The 15819-nt window shown below is 35.6% G+C and overlaps 1 protein-coding gene across 1 annotated transcript in view; it reads left to right on the forward strand.

Annotated features, from left to right (window-relative positions):
* Positions 1-2108: 2108 nt before the first annotated feature.
* Positions 2109-15819, forward strand: part of LOC113498611 — a gene marked incomplete at its 3' end in the record, with an annotated part of 35357 nt that continues 21646 nt past the window's right edge. The window contains 1 exon segment of the mRNA XM_026878688.1: positions 2109-4330. Coding sequence (XP_026734489.1) covers positions 2828-4330 — 1503 coding nt within the window.

A 15819-nucleotide genomic window follows, 5' to 3' on the forward strand; every position in this document is an offset into this window, starting at 1 on the left:
TGTTCGGACATTGAGTTTATGTCTTTTGCTTGTTTGCTATAAATATTAATACCTCTTCTTTTATGAAAAACACTTTTCAATATGTTTTTTAATTTTCGATTATAAGATATTTAATGCAACACTTCTTGGCACGAAATGTCCAAATACTGATATGTATGTGTATCCGAACGGCGGCAAGATGTCAGCTGCTCTGTATCGTGATAACAATTTTTCCCTAGTTTATGGGAGATTTTACCGATAAGAGATGCTAAATAAAATAAAATAATAAATTCATCTTATCTTCGGATACAAGAGTAATACCGCTTATGTCGATTATTCTTTGTCATAAATACCTTTATGTTTCTTTTTATCAAAATTACATACTTAAAGGAGTATCTAGATAAGCTTTAACATTTCCTTATCTAAATTAACTATAGACTAAAAGATAATATTTGCAATTCGAAAATGATTATTTGATTAAGCATTCAGTTACTCATTCTCATGTTTTTATGATCAAGTTTTGAAGTTAATATCGGTGTAATTTTGTGATTGTGATAGTTATTCTGTATGGGACTGTTTTGGCTAAACTGTTGTGCTGTTTTTCATAGTATTTAATATAGTATTAGCCTTATCAAGATCAGTCCGTTGCAGTCAACAAGACGCCATGTCTTGGTACGTCTCTCTCTTTCCCAAGGTACGTCAGAAAATAAACATTTTCCCAAGATTTTTATAACTGCAGACTTGCTGGCTTAGTATGTATACTAGTTTGGTAATGTTTTTGATTTTGATTCAGTCTTCGATTAATATTAGTAGTAACCTATGAAACCAGACCAAAATCGTATAGCAATTCAATATTCTGTGTCGGGTTATAGAGGGCTAACTCGATCTCATTTCAATTTAAACAGAACTCGATTCTGCCGTTAGTAGACCTACAGACCGGCCATACACAAATCTGTAACAATGTTTTTTTCCGAGCTGTCTTTGCTGCTGTAAAAATTTTGAATTTTTCTCTGTACACAATCACGAATGACCAACACTCACATAAACTCCAATTAAATTTGTATTGAAATACAGCCTGCTCTGAATAAGAATATTACGAAACAAAGGAATACCTTTTTTCACTTTGTTATATTCAAATAAAATTGAACTTAACTCGGAGTAACTCAAATATACCAAGTTTTAGTGCTATCTAGTAAAGTGAAGATCACTCTATTTCGTTCTGAGTTATCTTTTACCGATTTTTTCCTCTGTTGGGATCGCTTTGAATATCAACAAACTGTCAGTCAGCGAACTGTTTATGGATCTTCTGTTTTCCTGACCTTCAGGGACGAAATTGGGTGAATCAATAACACTAACAACTGATTAAGATATATACATTAATCTTTATTAAACGGTTTTATTTAGCTCACTTCGTTTTTTGTTTAAATGTATTTGAGAGTGAGGTAAAAGATAGCGATTAAAAATAACCTTCTATTTAAATCTGATCCCGTGGAACTACTACCAAATCAAAATCATAAGTTTTTATTTCAAATAGGCCGTTTTCACGGCACTTTCAAAACGTTACAGTGATGGCTCTAGTTGCGCGGTTCCAGAGTGTCATTCTTATGGAGAAGAACTGGCAAGAAACTCCATAAATATTAAAGTAATATTATTGCGTGATTTCAACCCTTGATACTTGTTTTTCTGTTTCATGTTTAAGCAGAATCTTAGTGGGTATTAAAGCAGACACTCATCAATCACATATTTATTTGTGAAACATAGGTAAAGATACAGATCTTACGTTTATATGATGTATCCAAAAGAAAATTTTGCGACCCAGGCAAAATTATAGTTAGCATATAAGAAGTAGTGCAGTTTTAACTCCGTCCCTATCTCTTTTTTTGAAATAAGAAGTATAAAGTGTTTCTATTGTTCTATATTTCTTTTAAACTTTATTCAAAACTGGTATTTTTACAGTATAAAACAGACTTGTATGTACAAATGTAGGTTATCTAGAAAAACAATGAAATATGTTAAAAGTTTTCATTAAATATTCATTAATAATTTTGACTTTAACAGAAATTGAAAATAATTTGTTAATTAGGCACTTATAAGGTGTTGTTTTCATTCAATGCTACAGAAAATACAAAGAAGTCCTGTAACTAAGTTACTTAAATAATGCGTCATATTAATGATTCACAATAAATAAATACTTTTAGTTTTTGTTATTAATGACACATTTATTTCAAGTCAGCTGTTTTAAGGAAAACCATTGCATAAAAGGAAATAGTTTAACAGTATTAAAAAGATAACGGTCCAACAATAGATTGAATGACTTGGTAATAACGAATTATCAATGAGACATATTCATTTCTTAACTAAATTTTATTTTTCCAATGTTCGTGGGTACTACATTATTTTCCTTCAATTCTGCCCGATCTAATCGGGTAATGTAAAACACAAACCTGGCAATACCGCAAGTGCCATGCCGTGCCCTCGTACGTCGAACGAACAACTGTTTATGTAAACTTTCTGTCAAGTGCATTGTGTTTCAAAATAGTTAACATCGGGTAAAATAACAATCGTCGTTCCACTTTCGCAATAAAAACTATTGTATCGTGCAACTTCTTACTATCGCGATTTTTAATGAACACAACTTACAATCAGTTCGGCATTACATCTGGTGACTTGAACCGTGTTTTGAAAAAAAAAACACCAACTGTTGTTTCATAGTTTCGTGTTTACAAATTCTTTCACGAGAATTAAAATGGGTGAACCGAATGAGTTTTAATGTTTATCTTAACGAATAAGTTGATAAAGTTTGTGTGTGTAACTTAGTGCGAATAAAAATGTATTATGCCGTGTCGAAATGATATCGTCTTCTAAGAACAGAGTACAAGAAATAAAAAGTAAATTTGAGAATTTGAACAACGAATACGTGCCGAAACGCGTCGAGCCGCACTTGAGTAAACATAAAAATGTTTTCGCTACAACTTTTGGAAAGGAAAACAACGATACTATTGATTACGAATTATCATTTAATAAGGATAACACCGAGAATGAATCAGTGTGCAGTGATGAGTGGTCGATCAAACCTAATTCGAGCTATTTGTACAGTAAAAGCGATGTGAAACGTAGTGCAAGTGATACGAAAAATTCCCTATCGCGTCAAAGTAGTGATCCTGGAAAAAAGTTGCACAGGAGCCATGCTTTTCGTTGTGACAGAAGTCAGAAAATAGTGAATGGGCCACAGCGTCACGGCAGCTGCAACGGTAGGTCGGAAACCAGTGATTTTACATTAAAAATGGAGAGAAAACTAAGTAAAGACAGACTGAAAAGACTAGGCAATTTCCTCGAAGAGCAAATGAGGAAAGAAAAATTTGTTTCGCATTTAGATAACGCAGAAAATGTGGATGCAGTAGAAAATGTGGAAAATGGTGATAATGGTGACTCAATACCGGATTCCGAAGTGCCTCAGCATATACTTGACCAGTATGCTACCGTAGTCAAACCAAAACGTAAAGAAAATGAAAAACATGAGGCCATGACGGATAGTGGAGTCAGTTCGGAGACAGAAAATGTTGAAGAAGACAAAAATGGCCGCTTTAAACGGCTCATGTCTCAGTTTGAGAAGTCTCCGGAAAAGACTCACACATCCAATCTTCAACACATGGATGAATTCTGTGATTCCAGTGAAACTATACGTCTTGAACGTAAAAATCCACACTTGATCTTAACAGATACGTTAAAAAAGGCTTTAAAGCAGCCTTTGCCTCCAGGTCCGCCACCGAAGAAACCTCCACGGATAACCAAACCCCCAACAATTACGGAAAACGTAGAACTACAAAAGAAAGAAGCAAAACGAATGCTCGAAAAGCTGGAACAAGTTCTCCATAAACGTGAAGGGACCGTAGAACCTAAAAAGCCAAAAGAAATACACTACTTATGTACTGAGATCCTGGATATCACTAACAGAACGTTACTACCAAACCAAAGCTCCGATCCCATATCACGTTGTCTGAATTCTCTCAACTGTGCCATAACTAACAATTCCATGTCCAGTCTTCCGTACACAAGACTGAAGACAGACCGTCAGTCAGCCGTATGCTGTGCCAGTAACGATAGCATAGAACAATCAACGAGTGACAAGTGTTCAAAGTGCAAAATTAACGAAGAAACCGAAGGATTCAAATGCCATTTGGATTGTAAGTGTAGTGTGAATAATTCAGAGTTTTATGTTCACGATGAACATATATATGATGTGCCGTGTAACGATGAGGATACCAAGTTTGTGAAACGGAACAAGTATGGGACTCTGAACTCTTTGGAGAACAGCAAGAGTTTGGAGGACCTTCGGATGAAAAATGCTGAGGTGAGTTATAGAATATAATCACTCAATTTATCAAGTTTCATAAACTTTCAACAAAGTTGATTTATTTGTGATAATAACTCATTCATTAATACTCATACATTGCAGTGAATGTAAAATTGGAGTTGTATTTTTTCTCAACAAGCTATCCGGAACAATAAATAAAAGACTAGCTGTTGCCAGCGTCTCTAAGCGCTTCAAATCGAATATGATGCCATGGGAACATACAATCGGGATAAAAACTATCTTATGTATAAAACCAAGTTTTAAACTATCTATGTACAAAATTCCGTCCAAATCCGTCGAGTTGTTCTTACGTGACACAATAACAAACATCCATACAAACAAACTTTCACGTCTTTTTCATAATCTATATCTATACTTCTATCTATTACTAATATATAAATCTGAAGAGTTTGTTTGTTTGTTTGAACGCGCTTATCTCCAAAATGAAAAAATCTTTTTGTGTTGAATAGACCATTCATCGAGGAAGGCTTTAGGCTATAAACCATCATGCTGCGACTAATAGGAGCTAAGATATAATGGAAAATGTGAAAAAAACCGGGCAGGTATACCTAAATCATAACTTATATCTTCTACCCACGGGGACGAAGTCGCGGGCAACAGCTAGTATTACATAGTTGGATTTATTTTCTAATCAATTTGTGTCAAGTAGACTTTTACCTAATATTATCAAATGCACTCTCTTGACAAAAAGGCGCTTCGGAAATAAAATACTCGGTCAGTTGTGACACAAAGTCTCGACACTTAGAGTTCCGTAGGAATAGGCTAAAGAGACAAATTTTCGAAAGAAAGAACCCATTGAAATTATGACCGTAACAACTGCTCCTTAACCGAATGTTGTTTTTTTTTTATTATACATCATCTGCGAGAATTTCAAATGTTTAGCTATAACCAGACTCGATGCAAGCCTTAGTGGATCCCACAAACGTTTGTCTTTCGCGGGGATCGAACCCGCGACACGTAACGTAGTAGGTTTGGCGTGGTGACTTTATGAGACAGAGGCTGGTGACAGAAAGACATACAGACAGACAGACATCGGAATCTTCGTAATATGGTAACGTTTTTAACGTTGTTTACGGAACCCTAATTTTAACTTGTTTCTTAGTATGAAAGTTTACAACAAAGGTTTAAACATGTCTGTAAGTGAACCCACTTAAGATAAACAGTTTATTATGTACACACAGTAAGTTAAGATCAATGCACCCATGACTCACTGGTCTAATTTCAGTTAAAGTTAACTATTTTAACGGACGAAATAACTGTTAGTCATTAAGTTATGGTTGTCACGAATAAAAAGAAATACACTTTGACAAGGTTAAGCAACCTTTGTCCAGGTTATATTTTGGATGGGTTCCCGAATAGTTATATGTTGGTGTATGCAGCTTTTAATTTTAAGTCGGGAACCCTTGTCAAGGTCATTTAAATGATGGGTGAGCGATACGTTTTTTAAATGTCGTTGCTGCATGAATCACTTTTGTGTAAATAGATGTTTTGTTATAAATTCAATAAATTTGTTTTACTATTATTTATTTGAATTTTACATGGGTATCGTGTGGCTCAGAATCGAGAGATCGAGAGAATCGTGGAAGGATTTGGGGGAGGCTTTTGCCCAGCAGTGAGGTACAGTGGGCTAGTTAAATAAAAATTATAGGTCACCTTTTTTTGTTACTAGGTACGTTATTTATTTTAAATTATTCAACAGGAAAAGCGGAAGTAAAACCGCGTGTAAAGCTAGTATTGCATAATGCCTATAAAAATAATACTAACATAATTCAAAATATGTTATTTTTATTTAATTATACCAGCTACTGCACTATAGAACAAAGCTCTTTATTATAAATCATTGATTGATTATTATAAAGAGCTTTGTAAACAAAATACACATATACTAGCTTATCCCGTGTCTTTGCTCGCGTTAATGTCAATATAGCTGCAAAAGCATATAACCCTCTTCTGATGCAATCGAAGAATTTTAATAAATTCAAAAAATCTAGAAAACCTGGTGGGTCCCCAAATGTCAGTCTATTAAAATATTATCAAAATCGATCCAGCCATTTTATAGTAGAAAATTGTATTGTCATCGTGTTTGAAGCTACCCTGAAAATTGCAGCCTGCTAACTTATCGGGAAGTGCCTCAAAATTGAGTAACAAAAATCCAATCGGAACGACAAACAAACAAGAAAAGTGAGTGTATAAAAACGTGGGAAAATGTGGCCAAATTTTATTTTGTCGTTTTAGCGCGAAGAAGCAACAAATATACACACGCATCCCTACTAATATTATAAATGCGAAAGTAACTCTGTCTGTCTGTCTGTTAAGCTTTCACGTCTCAACCACTGAACTGATTTTAATGAAATTTGTTACGCAGATTGAGTTGATCTTGAGAAAGAACATAGGATAGTTTTATCCCGGTCTTTTGAAGAGTTCTCTTGGAACCGCGATATAACCGACATAGACGCGGGCGAAACCGCGGGCGAAAAGCTAGTTAAACTCTAAAACATAGCTCAGACATTGTATGATTAGCTATCTATAAGTTTACAATCCTTATCGGTCGTTGGAATAAGGATTTGATCCAAATTGATTTTAGCTATTCTTTATTAAGTACTGATAATGGTAGGCTTGTTTAAATCAATTAGTTTTCCTCAATTCTTCTGTTAATTATATTCTGGCAGTTGTTCTTCGCATACTTACCTGTTATATATGTATGTTGCCTCATTTCGTCTTTCGATCGATAGAACGATCAATTTAGCCTATTGAGTTCCACTGTTGGGCATAGGCCTCTCCAAGTTGAACCACAACACTCGGCCTTAAGAATCCAGTCAACATGATAATTATATTTTAATAGTTGTTGCCCGCGACTCCGTTTGCGTGGACTTCAGTTTACAGCGTTCGGTGGTCCCCCGTTTCCATGGAAATTACGTGCTTAGTTATAGCTTTTACACACCTCTTCAATTTTCGCTCGGGAACTATTTCAAAAATCGGGATTAAAGGTAGCCTATGTTCTTTTCCATGTCAATGGCTATATGCATGCTAAATTTCATCCAAATCCGTTCAGCCGTTACAAGGATTACGCAAACATAGGATTACTTTATTTTTACTAGTAGACTATCTATTAATCAAATTTCAAACAAAACCGTTATGTGGTTTTTTGCATGAAAGAGTTACGAACATCCATCCATACTAACAAACTTTCGCGTTTATAATATTAGTAGGATAATCTACTTATCTTTCTATCATTACCAATTTATTTAACATCACTCCTGTATATTTATCATTCAACAGCACCCTTTTACTTCTAAACTTTCCTTTCAAATCACTTCCAATAATCCGTCAGAAATATCCCGATTCCATTCCATCTCAACTCATCCCATTACAGACATGTTCTAAAACCGACCCTATAAACTTGATTTCGTGCTCCCACAAGCAAGAAACCCGATGCGTCACATTAGTTCACAGCGTCACGCTCTGCTGGCTCTACCTAGCCAGCCGTGGACGCTCGACCCTAGCGTTATACTCCAATGATCTCCATATTACGTTTTAATATTAACGTCGTATTAGCTGGAGATAAGCAAATGCTTCTAAGGATGGTAATTTAATTGATATTCGTGAGGAAAAGCAAATCTTAAATACATCTTTTTATGGATTGGTTGATGTGATATAAGTTCGATCACAGCGTAAGACAAGCATTTTTGTGATTCATAAACGCTTGTACCGGTTCGGGTGTTGTATTTGTATCTTTGTCTTGAAGTTTTTGAGACTGCCAGGAAACATATAAGGAAACCAGCAAATTTGAAAAAATAAACAACGTCATAGGCCCAAGGGAGGCTTAAAACTGAGATCAGAATGTTTTTCTTTTTTTTAACGACTTCCGCACAAAGGAATTTTATCCTTGTGTCTCGAGGGGGTACCACAAACATTCAAGTCACATGCACAAAGACACCCAGACTCAGGACAAGCATTCGTGGATCACACAAACACTTGTCCTATGTAGTCGAACCCCCGACCGTCGCGTACAGTGGTCATAGTGTGATGACCTCAACCATTCGGCTTTCCTTGCATTCACATTGTCTTGGCCCCTTGAAAATTATAGTCTTCAGCGACTACCCTTATAAATAGAAGTCTACACATTTCTCATTCTATGTTATGGTACTTGTATAGTGTTTAATGGCATACCTATACTTCATCTATAATAGACTATCCTACACAATTATTTTTTTCAATAATTCAATTAAAAAATCTAAATAAGCACGATTATAAGTGTCACTCCATTCAAATTTTATTAAAATAGCCGTTTTTATAGTTGTAAATTGCTTTGTCATCAGGTTTGAAGCTACCGTTTAAATTTCAGCCTGCTAGCCTATCGGGAAGTGCCTCAAAATTGAGTTACAAAAATCCAGCCGGTACTACCAACAAGAAAGTGAGTGTATAAAAAAAACGTGGGAAAATCGATCCAGTAGTTCCAGAGATTGTCACATACAACATACCAAAACCTATTAAAAACGCTTGCTACAGTGCACTTAACGTTAACCTTAACTAAATAATCTCAAACTAATTTATTCGTAACGCGTCGAGTCTTATTATAATAACCTTGTCTGGAATAAGGTCAATTATACCTGAGATGATTACTGCTCTTAATTCTAAGTCTTTGTTATAAATGTATTGCCCCTTATGTGTACCGTTATGTTTTATAGATTCACACTCAAATTAAAAAGGGCTAAAGTTTTTTAGTTTGTTTGTCGTCTCTTCGCGTGCAACGGCTGTGTCGATTTTGCTAAAATTTGCAATGGAACTGACGACGGATTTAGATATAGGCTAGGATAGCAAAAATCTATCCGAAATCTATACATAATCTTGGTCAAAAGTGTTACTTGTAAGTGAGAGAATAACTGTTTGTTTTAATAAATATTCCTTATTTTGTTTTCAATTACTTAACTGTCGGCAATGGCTAGTATCATATTTAGCTCTTATTTGTCTAATCATTAGGTACTTCAAGTCCTCCAAAACTGCTTGACCGATTCTCATGAAATTTTGTGTGCTTATTGGGTGGATTTGAGAATCGGATCATCTTCTTATCATTCCCCTAAATGCTAAGAGTAGTTTACTAACATTTTTTATCCTTATGTAATATTGTTTCTTTACCAAATATTCGACATACAACATCTGCTGGGACTAGTATACATATTATAAATTTTACCTAAGTAACCCAATACGTACAGTGAAGGTTTTTTTAATTGTTCTCTCCTAGCGGCCACTACGACTCGAGGTTATAATAACTGGATTTGTAAACAAGGTGCCAAGTTCAAACCCAGGGAACCGGGACAATATTCCGTCGTATTAGAAAACTTCAAATGTATATGAATGACATTCCTTTTCGTCAAGTGACGTGACTTTGACTTGTCAGTTCAATACATTTGAGGGATTCGTCAGCGTTAGCGAGGAGACATGTAACTTGTGTACAGGTACTATGATTCAAGTTAGCAAAACTAGTGAAGCTTTCTGGAGTATTTGAATTCTTCGTAATTTTAGTTACTTATTTCTTTAAGCGAATTGTTTGGAAATAAAAAATCGATTTTAAAATGTGATTTCATGTTTAAATGGTGTATCGTTGCGATGTTGTTACTATTTATGTCTGCGGATCGATTTAGAAGTTAATTTTGAATCACAATAAGTATAATATATAATTTAGAACGTCATTAAATTGAAGGAAATGGAATAGAGTAAGTATTTTATACTTTTCTATTCTATGCAGATTGCTTTATCGGAGTAGGTACGATTCCCGCACTGAGGAATTTAATCCTTGTGTCTCAGGAATTTCACAAACATTCAAGACACTTATTCTTTAGTATTTTTATAGTAACTATCGTGAGAATTTTTCTTTATTTAATGATGCAACGATTAACTCATCCGACCCCGCCGTGTTAGCTCATGATTAAGGACTCCGGTTGGCTCCGAAACTACTCGGGCAATCCCGATAAATACGCGTGATAGATGGCCACCTATCCACGGACCGACCGCATCAAGCTCAACTTAACCTTAGATCAATCGAGTTCTGCAGTATGACTTAGCCACTTATAATAAGATCATTAATTTTACCGAGAGCTGTTCTAGATAAAAATAATAATTACTCAAATACCAAATCATCATTGAAGTGTAAAAATTAACTGTCGCCAATCCGGTTAATGGCCTCGCGAATGATCGCTTAACCTACAAAACCGTGTGAAAGTTTAGTTAACCGCTAACTGTACGCTAACATATTGTTTGTAGTTAAAGACACTGTTTAATTAGTGTCAAACACTTTGGGACGGTTTCACTAACAATTAGTTTTAACTGAGTTTTGAAATTTAAATAAGATAGTCTTTCTCTTGAATTCCTACTTAATATTATAAATGCGAAAGTAACTCTGTCTGTCTGTCTGCCTGTTACGCTTTCACGTCTAAACCACTGAACTGATTTTAATGAAATTTGGTACAGAGATAGAGTTGACCTTGAGAAAGAACATAGGATAGTTTTTATCCCGGACTTTTGAAGAGTTCTCTTGAAAACGCGATATAACCGACCTCGACACGGGCGAAGCCGCGGGCGAAAAGCTAGTAGTGAATATGTATCCGTTGAAATTAAAATTCATATTGTTTATTGCTCCATGTGTACTGTGTAGGTAAAAGGTGTTATAAATACATTTAATAGGTATCAACATGACCCTGTAGGGGCGCAGCAACTTAATAAACATAATATATGTATGTATCAGTATATAACGCAATGATTTTAACTAAAATTAGAAAAAATGTTGTAATATCAATATTAAGGATACAAATTAAATTCTCAATAGCAAAGTAAAGCTATAATATATGTGTCTCTCCCATCTCTTGCAAGTTAAAATAGTATGTTAATAGAAGAGAGCATAGAACTTAGTTCAACATAAGTACTGATTTTGGATCAACCGATCGCGTTTATAGACCCCGTGAAATCAGTCCTTGGACAGAGTTAAATGAACTCTATGTGAGTTAAATGAAAACTTAGGATTAGAAGTTATTTATTTTATAATTGTATTAAAAATAAACAAAAACAAAATTGGTCAAGCGTAAGTTGTACTTGCCACATAGTGTCTTAATGACGACCTCCGTGGTCGAGTGGCGTACGCACCGGTTTCAAGGTGTCGCTAGCTCTGAGGTCCCGGGTTCGATCCCCGGTCGGGTCAATGTAAAAATTCACATTTCTACATTGTCTCGGGTCTGGGTGTTTGTGGTACCTTCGTTGTATCTGAATTCCATAACACAAGTGCTTTAGCAACTTACTTTGGGTTCAGAACAATGTATGTGATGTTGTCCGCATTTATTTATTTATTTATTTATAGTGTTCCGTTAATATTTTTGCAAAAAATATAGTTTAGTTCATTTTCATATTCTTGCCGACAATCGCTTAACCTCCATTTTATTATAGCGGCAATAGATAAACATAATCTGTGGCAATTTCAACTGTCTACCAATCACGGTTCATGAGATACCGCCTGGTAACAGTCAAACAGACAATGGAGTCATAATGATATTAAAAAGGCTAAAAATGCAAGTAAAACCGAGTGTCAGACTAGTATAGAATACCTAGTAGCTATTTATCTAACCTATACAAGATCACTAATGCCAATATTGGCGCCACTTGTCATGTCAAACTTTCACTTCCACGCGAAGTTTCTAATGCATCTGACGGAGCTGTCAGCAATTATGTGAAGTAAATTGACTCTTTGGAGGTTAAGCAACTTTTAGCGAGGTTTGGAATGTGATGGGTGGGCTGTTAGTGACGAGTTTGTGTTTGCGAGACGGTGATTTTATGGACGTCGGATTGTCAGTTTTACTTGTCCTATAAAAACTGACCCTTTTCCTCACCCCTCTTCACCTATAGAAATAAATGATTACTATTTCGCATCCTCCTATTAACTTAAATTTGTTTGCGAGTTCAAAGTCTCTAAGGTTCCAACTGTGTCTGTACACTCCAAGTTTGAGTGATCCTAGTCTAGAGGAGTTGCAATTAAGGCCAGGAGTGGCAGACTTATGCCATAAAATTGTGATTTTATTCGATTGAACATTTGCTATCTGACTACCCTGAGTAGAAATGCTTGAATAAAGAGAGGTGAGTCTCTTTTTAAGTCCCGATTGTGTATGTATGTTGTCATCATCATCATCAGCCTATCGCAGTCCACTGCTGGACATAGGCCTCTCCAAGTGCACGCCACTGAGATCGATTTTCGGCTTCTCGTATCCAGCTCCTGCCAGCCGTCTTGCACAAGTCATCACTCCACCGTGCCTGAGGACGTCCTACACTACGTTGTATGTATGTATGTTGTGCGTGTAAGAAATACAAAGCTTTTCCCAGTCTGGACTTTTGGGAAAGATATAAAACCAGATCGTTCTGAGCAAGCCCGTGCCAGAAAATTACATTCACAATAATAATATAACTTGGTTAAACTATTGCAGTTGCGAATAACGTGATTGTCATACATAAGATAAATGTTTATCAAATAAGAATCAACATCCAATCGTTGTGTTGTTGTTTGCATTTTTTCATAATTTGTCCACAGTTACGCATTTTCTAAAAGATAGATTCAATGGTCGGTCTATTCATGCAGAATATGTCTGGCTGAGGCTAGCACAGGGCCCCAATTCTGCTATGTACAATGGCCGATGAATGAATGAAGATTGGCTCAAAACGACACATTTCGTATGCTTTTGAGCATTTTTTCTACACAATAATTGGAAATTTAGTATGGATGGTACACTCAAGGTCAATAAAATGAATTTTCAATTATTGTGTTGGCAAAATGCTCTAGAGAATAGGAATAAATTTAATCCAATCGCCATTCATTCATTGGCCATTGCAAAATAGCAGAATCGGGGCCCAGGACCGCAGAAATTGGCACGAGAAAGTGGAGGCCTATGCCCAGCAGTGGGAGGATAAAGGCTGTGGTTGATGATGAAGTCTCAAATGAAGTTTTTTTTTTGGATGCGAAATCAGGCGAGTTCGCCCTGGGCAGCCCAGGAAGGTTCACGTTGCCCAGGACAGAGAACCGTGGAAGGATTTGGGAGAGACCTTTGCCTAGTGGGAAATTTTTAGGTACTAGATAAAAAAAAAATATTTGAAAAACCCCACGTTTTTAAATGTCAAATTCAGCCTGCTAGCTTATCGGGAAGTTCCTCAAAATTGAGTTGTAAAAATTTGAACGACAAAAAGAAAGTGAGTTTATAAAAACGTGGAAAAATGGGATATCGTCTAAGGACTCCAGTTTTGAATTGAAAAGGAGTCTCAGACAGCACTAGCACAGTAAACGAGGCACAGCGAAACATAGTGCCTTATTATGGTACTAGTTTCTAAAAAAATGTATCTACTACTTAAAGACTGGGTTTTAAGCTCTCAATAATATGTATAGCTTGTAATTACATAGCCTAGTTAAAATACGCGATAATATAATCAAATAAATGTCGAAATTATCACAAAAGGACAATCCAGATTACACTTTGAAACTATTATCACCTTTTTTCCCAATCAATAAAGTCCATTTTTATTTGTCTTGATGACCACTATATTAAGGGCACTAACCTATATTATAATAATCATGTCTATTCCTCACAAAATGACAGCTTTTTTTTATATGGATTTAAAAAGCTCCCCCCGTGGTCGGATGACCGATACGTAAAGTATTTTTACTGAAATTGGCCAGTTTTACTAAAATTACTGTTTAGGTATTAGTTCTACAAGTATAAATAAAAAAAAACTTCGACTCACTTGGATATGAAATTAGACATCTTTATTTTATTTCACTTTCTAAGCCTTTCCATTTAATATACATGTTTAAGAAATTAAGAAAAAAAATAATCCGCCATTTTACTAAGAATACTCCCGACGAATTTAAATATGGATTAAAAATATGTAAATCGTCACATCAGTTCAGTAGCTATCGTGGCACCAAACAATTCGTAACTCCAGCGTATTTTAACACCGGTCACTTGTACTAAGGCATCGTATTGTATATAATTGTATTCTATTTGAATACGCTTTTTACAGTTCCTAGTCCTAATTTGTCAGCAATTGACACAGTCATGTGTGTCAACTGCCTAGTTTTTACTTAGAATACCAAAACAACGCTTATCACAATGGATTACAGTTGGTTTTCCCTTAGCAAGTTAGTGTTAGAGTTTGTAAACGAACTGAAAGTATTTAGGGCATCTTATTAGGCAAGGTTATGTGTTGGAATGTTTTCAGAATTTAGCTCGGTTATATATAAAAATAGGAACGGATTTTGGCCGAAGATTTGGTTATAAATATCAAAATAGTGGCCCAGTGCATCTTGAGCTGCCCCACGGTGGGGCGCCATTAACGAAGCTGTTAATAACACCATCCTGTAACTGTCCCACTGCAGGCCTCTCATACAGAGAACGAGCATTGATCACCACGCTTGTGAGCTGCCCCACGGTGGGGCGCCATTATCGAAGCTGTTAATAACACCAGCCTGTAACTGTCCCACTGCAGGCCTCTCATACAGAGAACGAGCATTGATCACCACGCTTGTGAGCTGCCCCACAGTGGGGCGCCATTACCGAAGCTGTTAATAACACCAGCCTGTAACTGTCCCACTGCAGGCCTCTCATACAGAGAACGAGCATTGATCACCACGCTTGTGATGTTTTTTTTGTGTATGACTGGAATATTTGTAAAAACTGACGAAAGTGCACACAATTTACGTATTACAAGAAAATATGAATGTTTTCAGTATTGACTTCAACTGATTAAAACCTATTTCAAGATAGTTTTACCTTAAAAGCGTGACGTTAATTTAATATCTAATATATAAAATTCCCGTGTCACGATGTTAGTTACCGTACTCCTCCGAAACGGTTCGACCGATTTTTACGAAATTTTGTATACATATTGGATCGGTCTGAGAATAGAACAACATCTATTTTACATACCCCTAAGTGCTAAGGGTTGCTTACACTAAAAAAAATATTTGGACGAAATTGTTTTTTTTAATTTTTTTTATAATGTGGCACTAAAAATACATACAACTAGAAAAAAAACATATTCGGCAAAGCAACGTTTGCTGGGTGAGCTAGTATTCAAATAAAATTCCTTATAAAAAGCTTTCGTATTATTAATTATGTAATTTTATGAACAGGAATATTACAAGGTAAATGCTTATCCTATATTACTTCGTACTAATATTATAATTTTACCTTATGGATGTATTTAAATGTGATAATTTCCTCTGCGGTTTATTGATCACGTTTATATTAATAAAAATAGCTACATATATTAGTGATGCCCTTCTAACCAAATTTATCCATGGCGGCTAATATCGCACATCACCATAAAAGGCCCCGATTCTGCCATTTACAATGACCGATCAATTAATGGCAATTGGATTGTATCTTTGTGAGAAAAAGTTGAAGATCCTTAGGGCGAGTAACAATCATAAATAAGAT

The sequence above is a fragment of the Trichoplusia ni genome, chromosome 11 (assembly GCF_003590095.1).
Source record: "Trichoplusia ni isolate ovarian cell line Hi5 chromosome 11, tn1, whole genome shotgun sequence".
Lineage (NCBI taxonomy): Eukaryota > Metazoa > Arthropoda > Insecta > Lepidoptera > Noctuidae > Trichoplusia > Trichoplusia ni.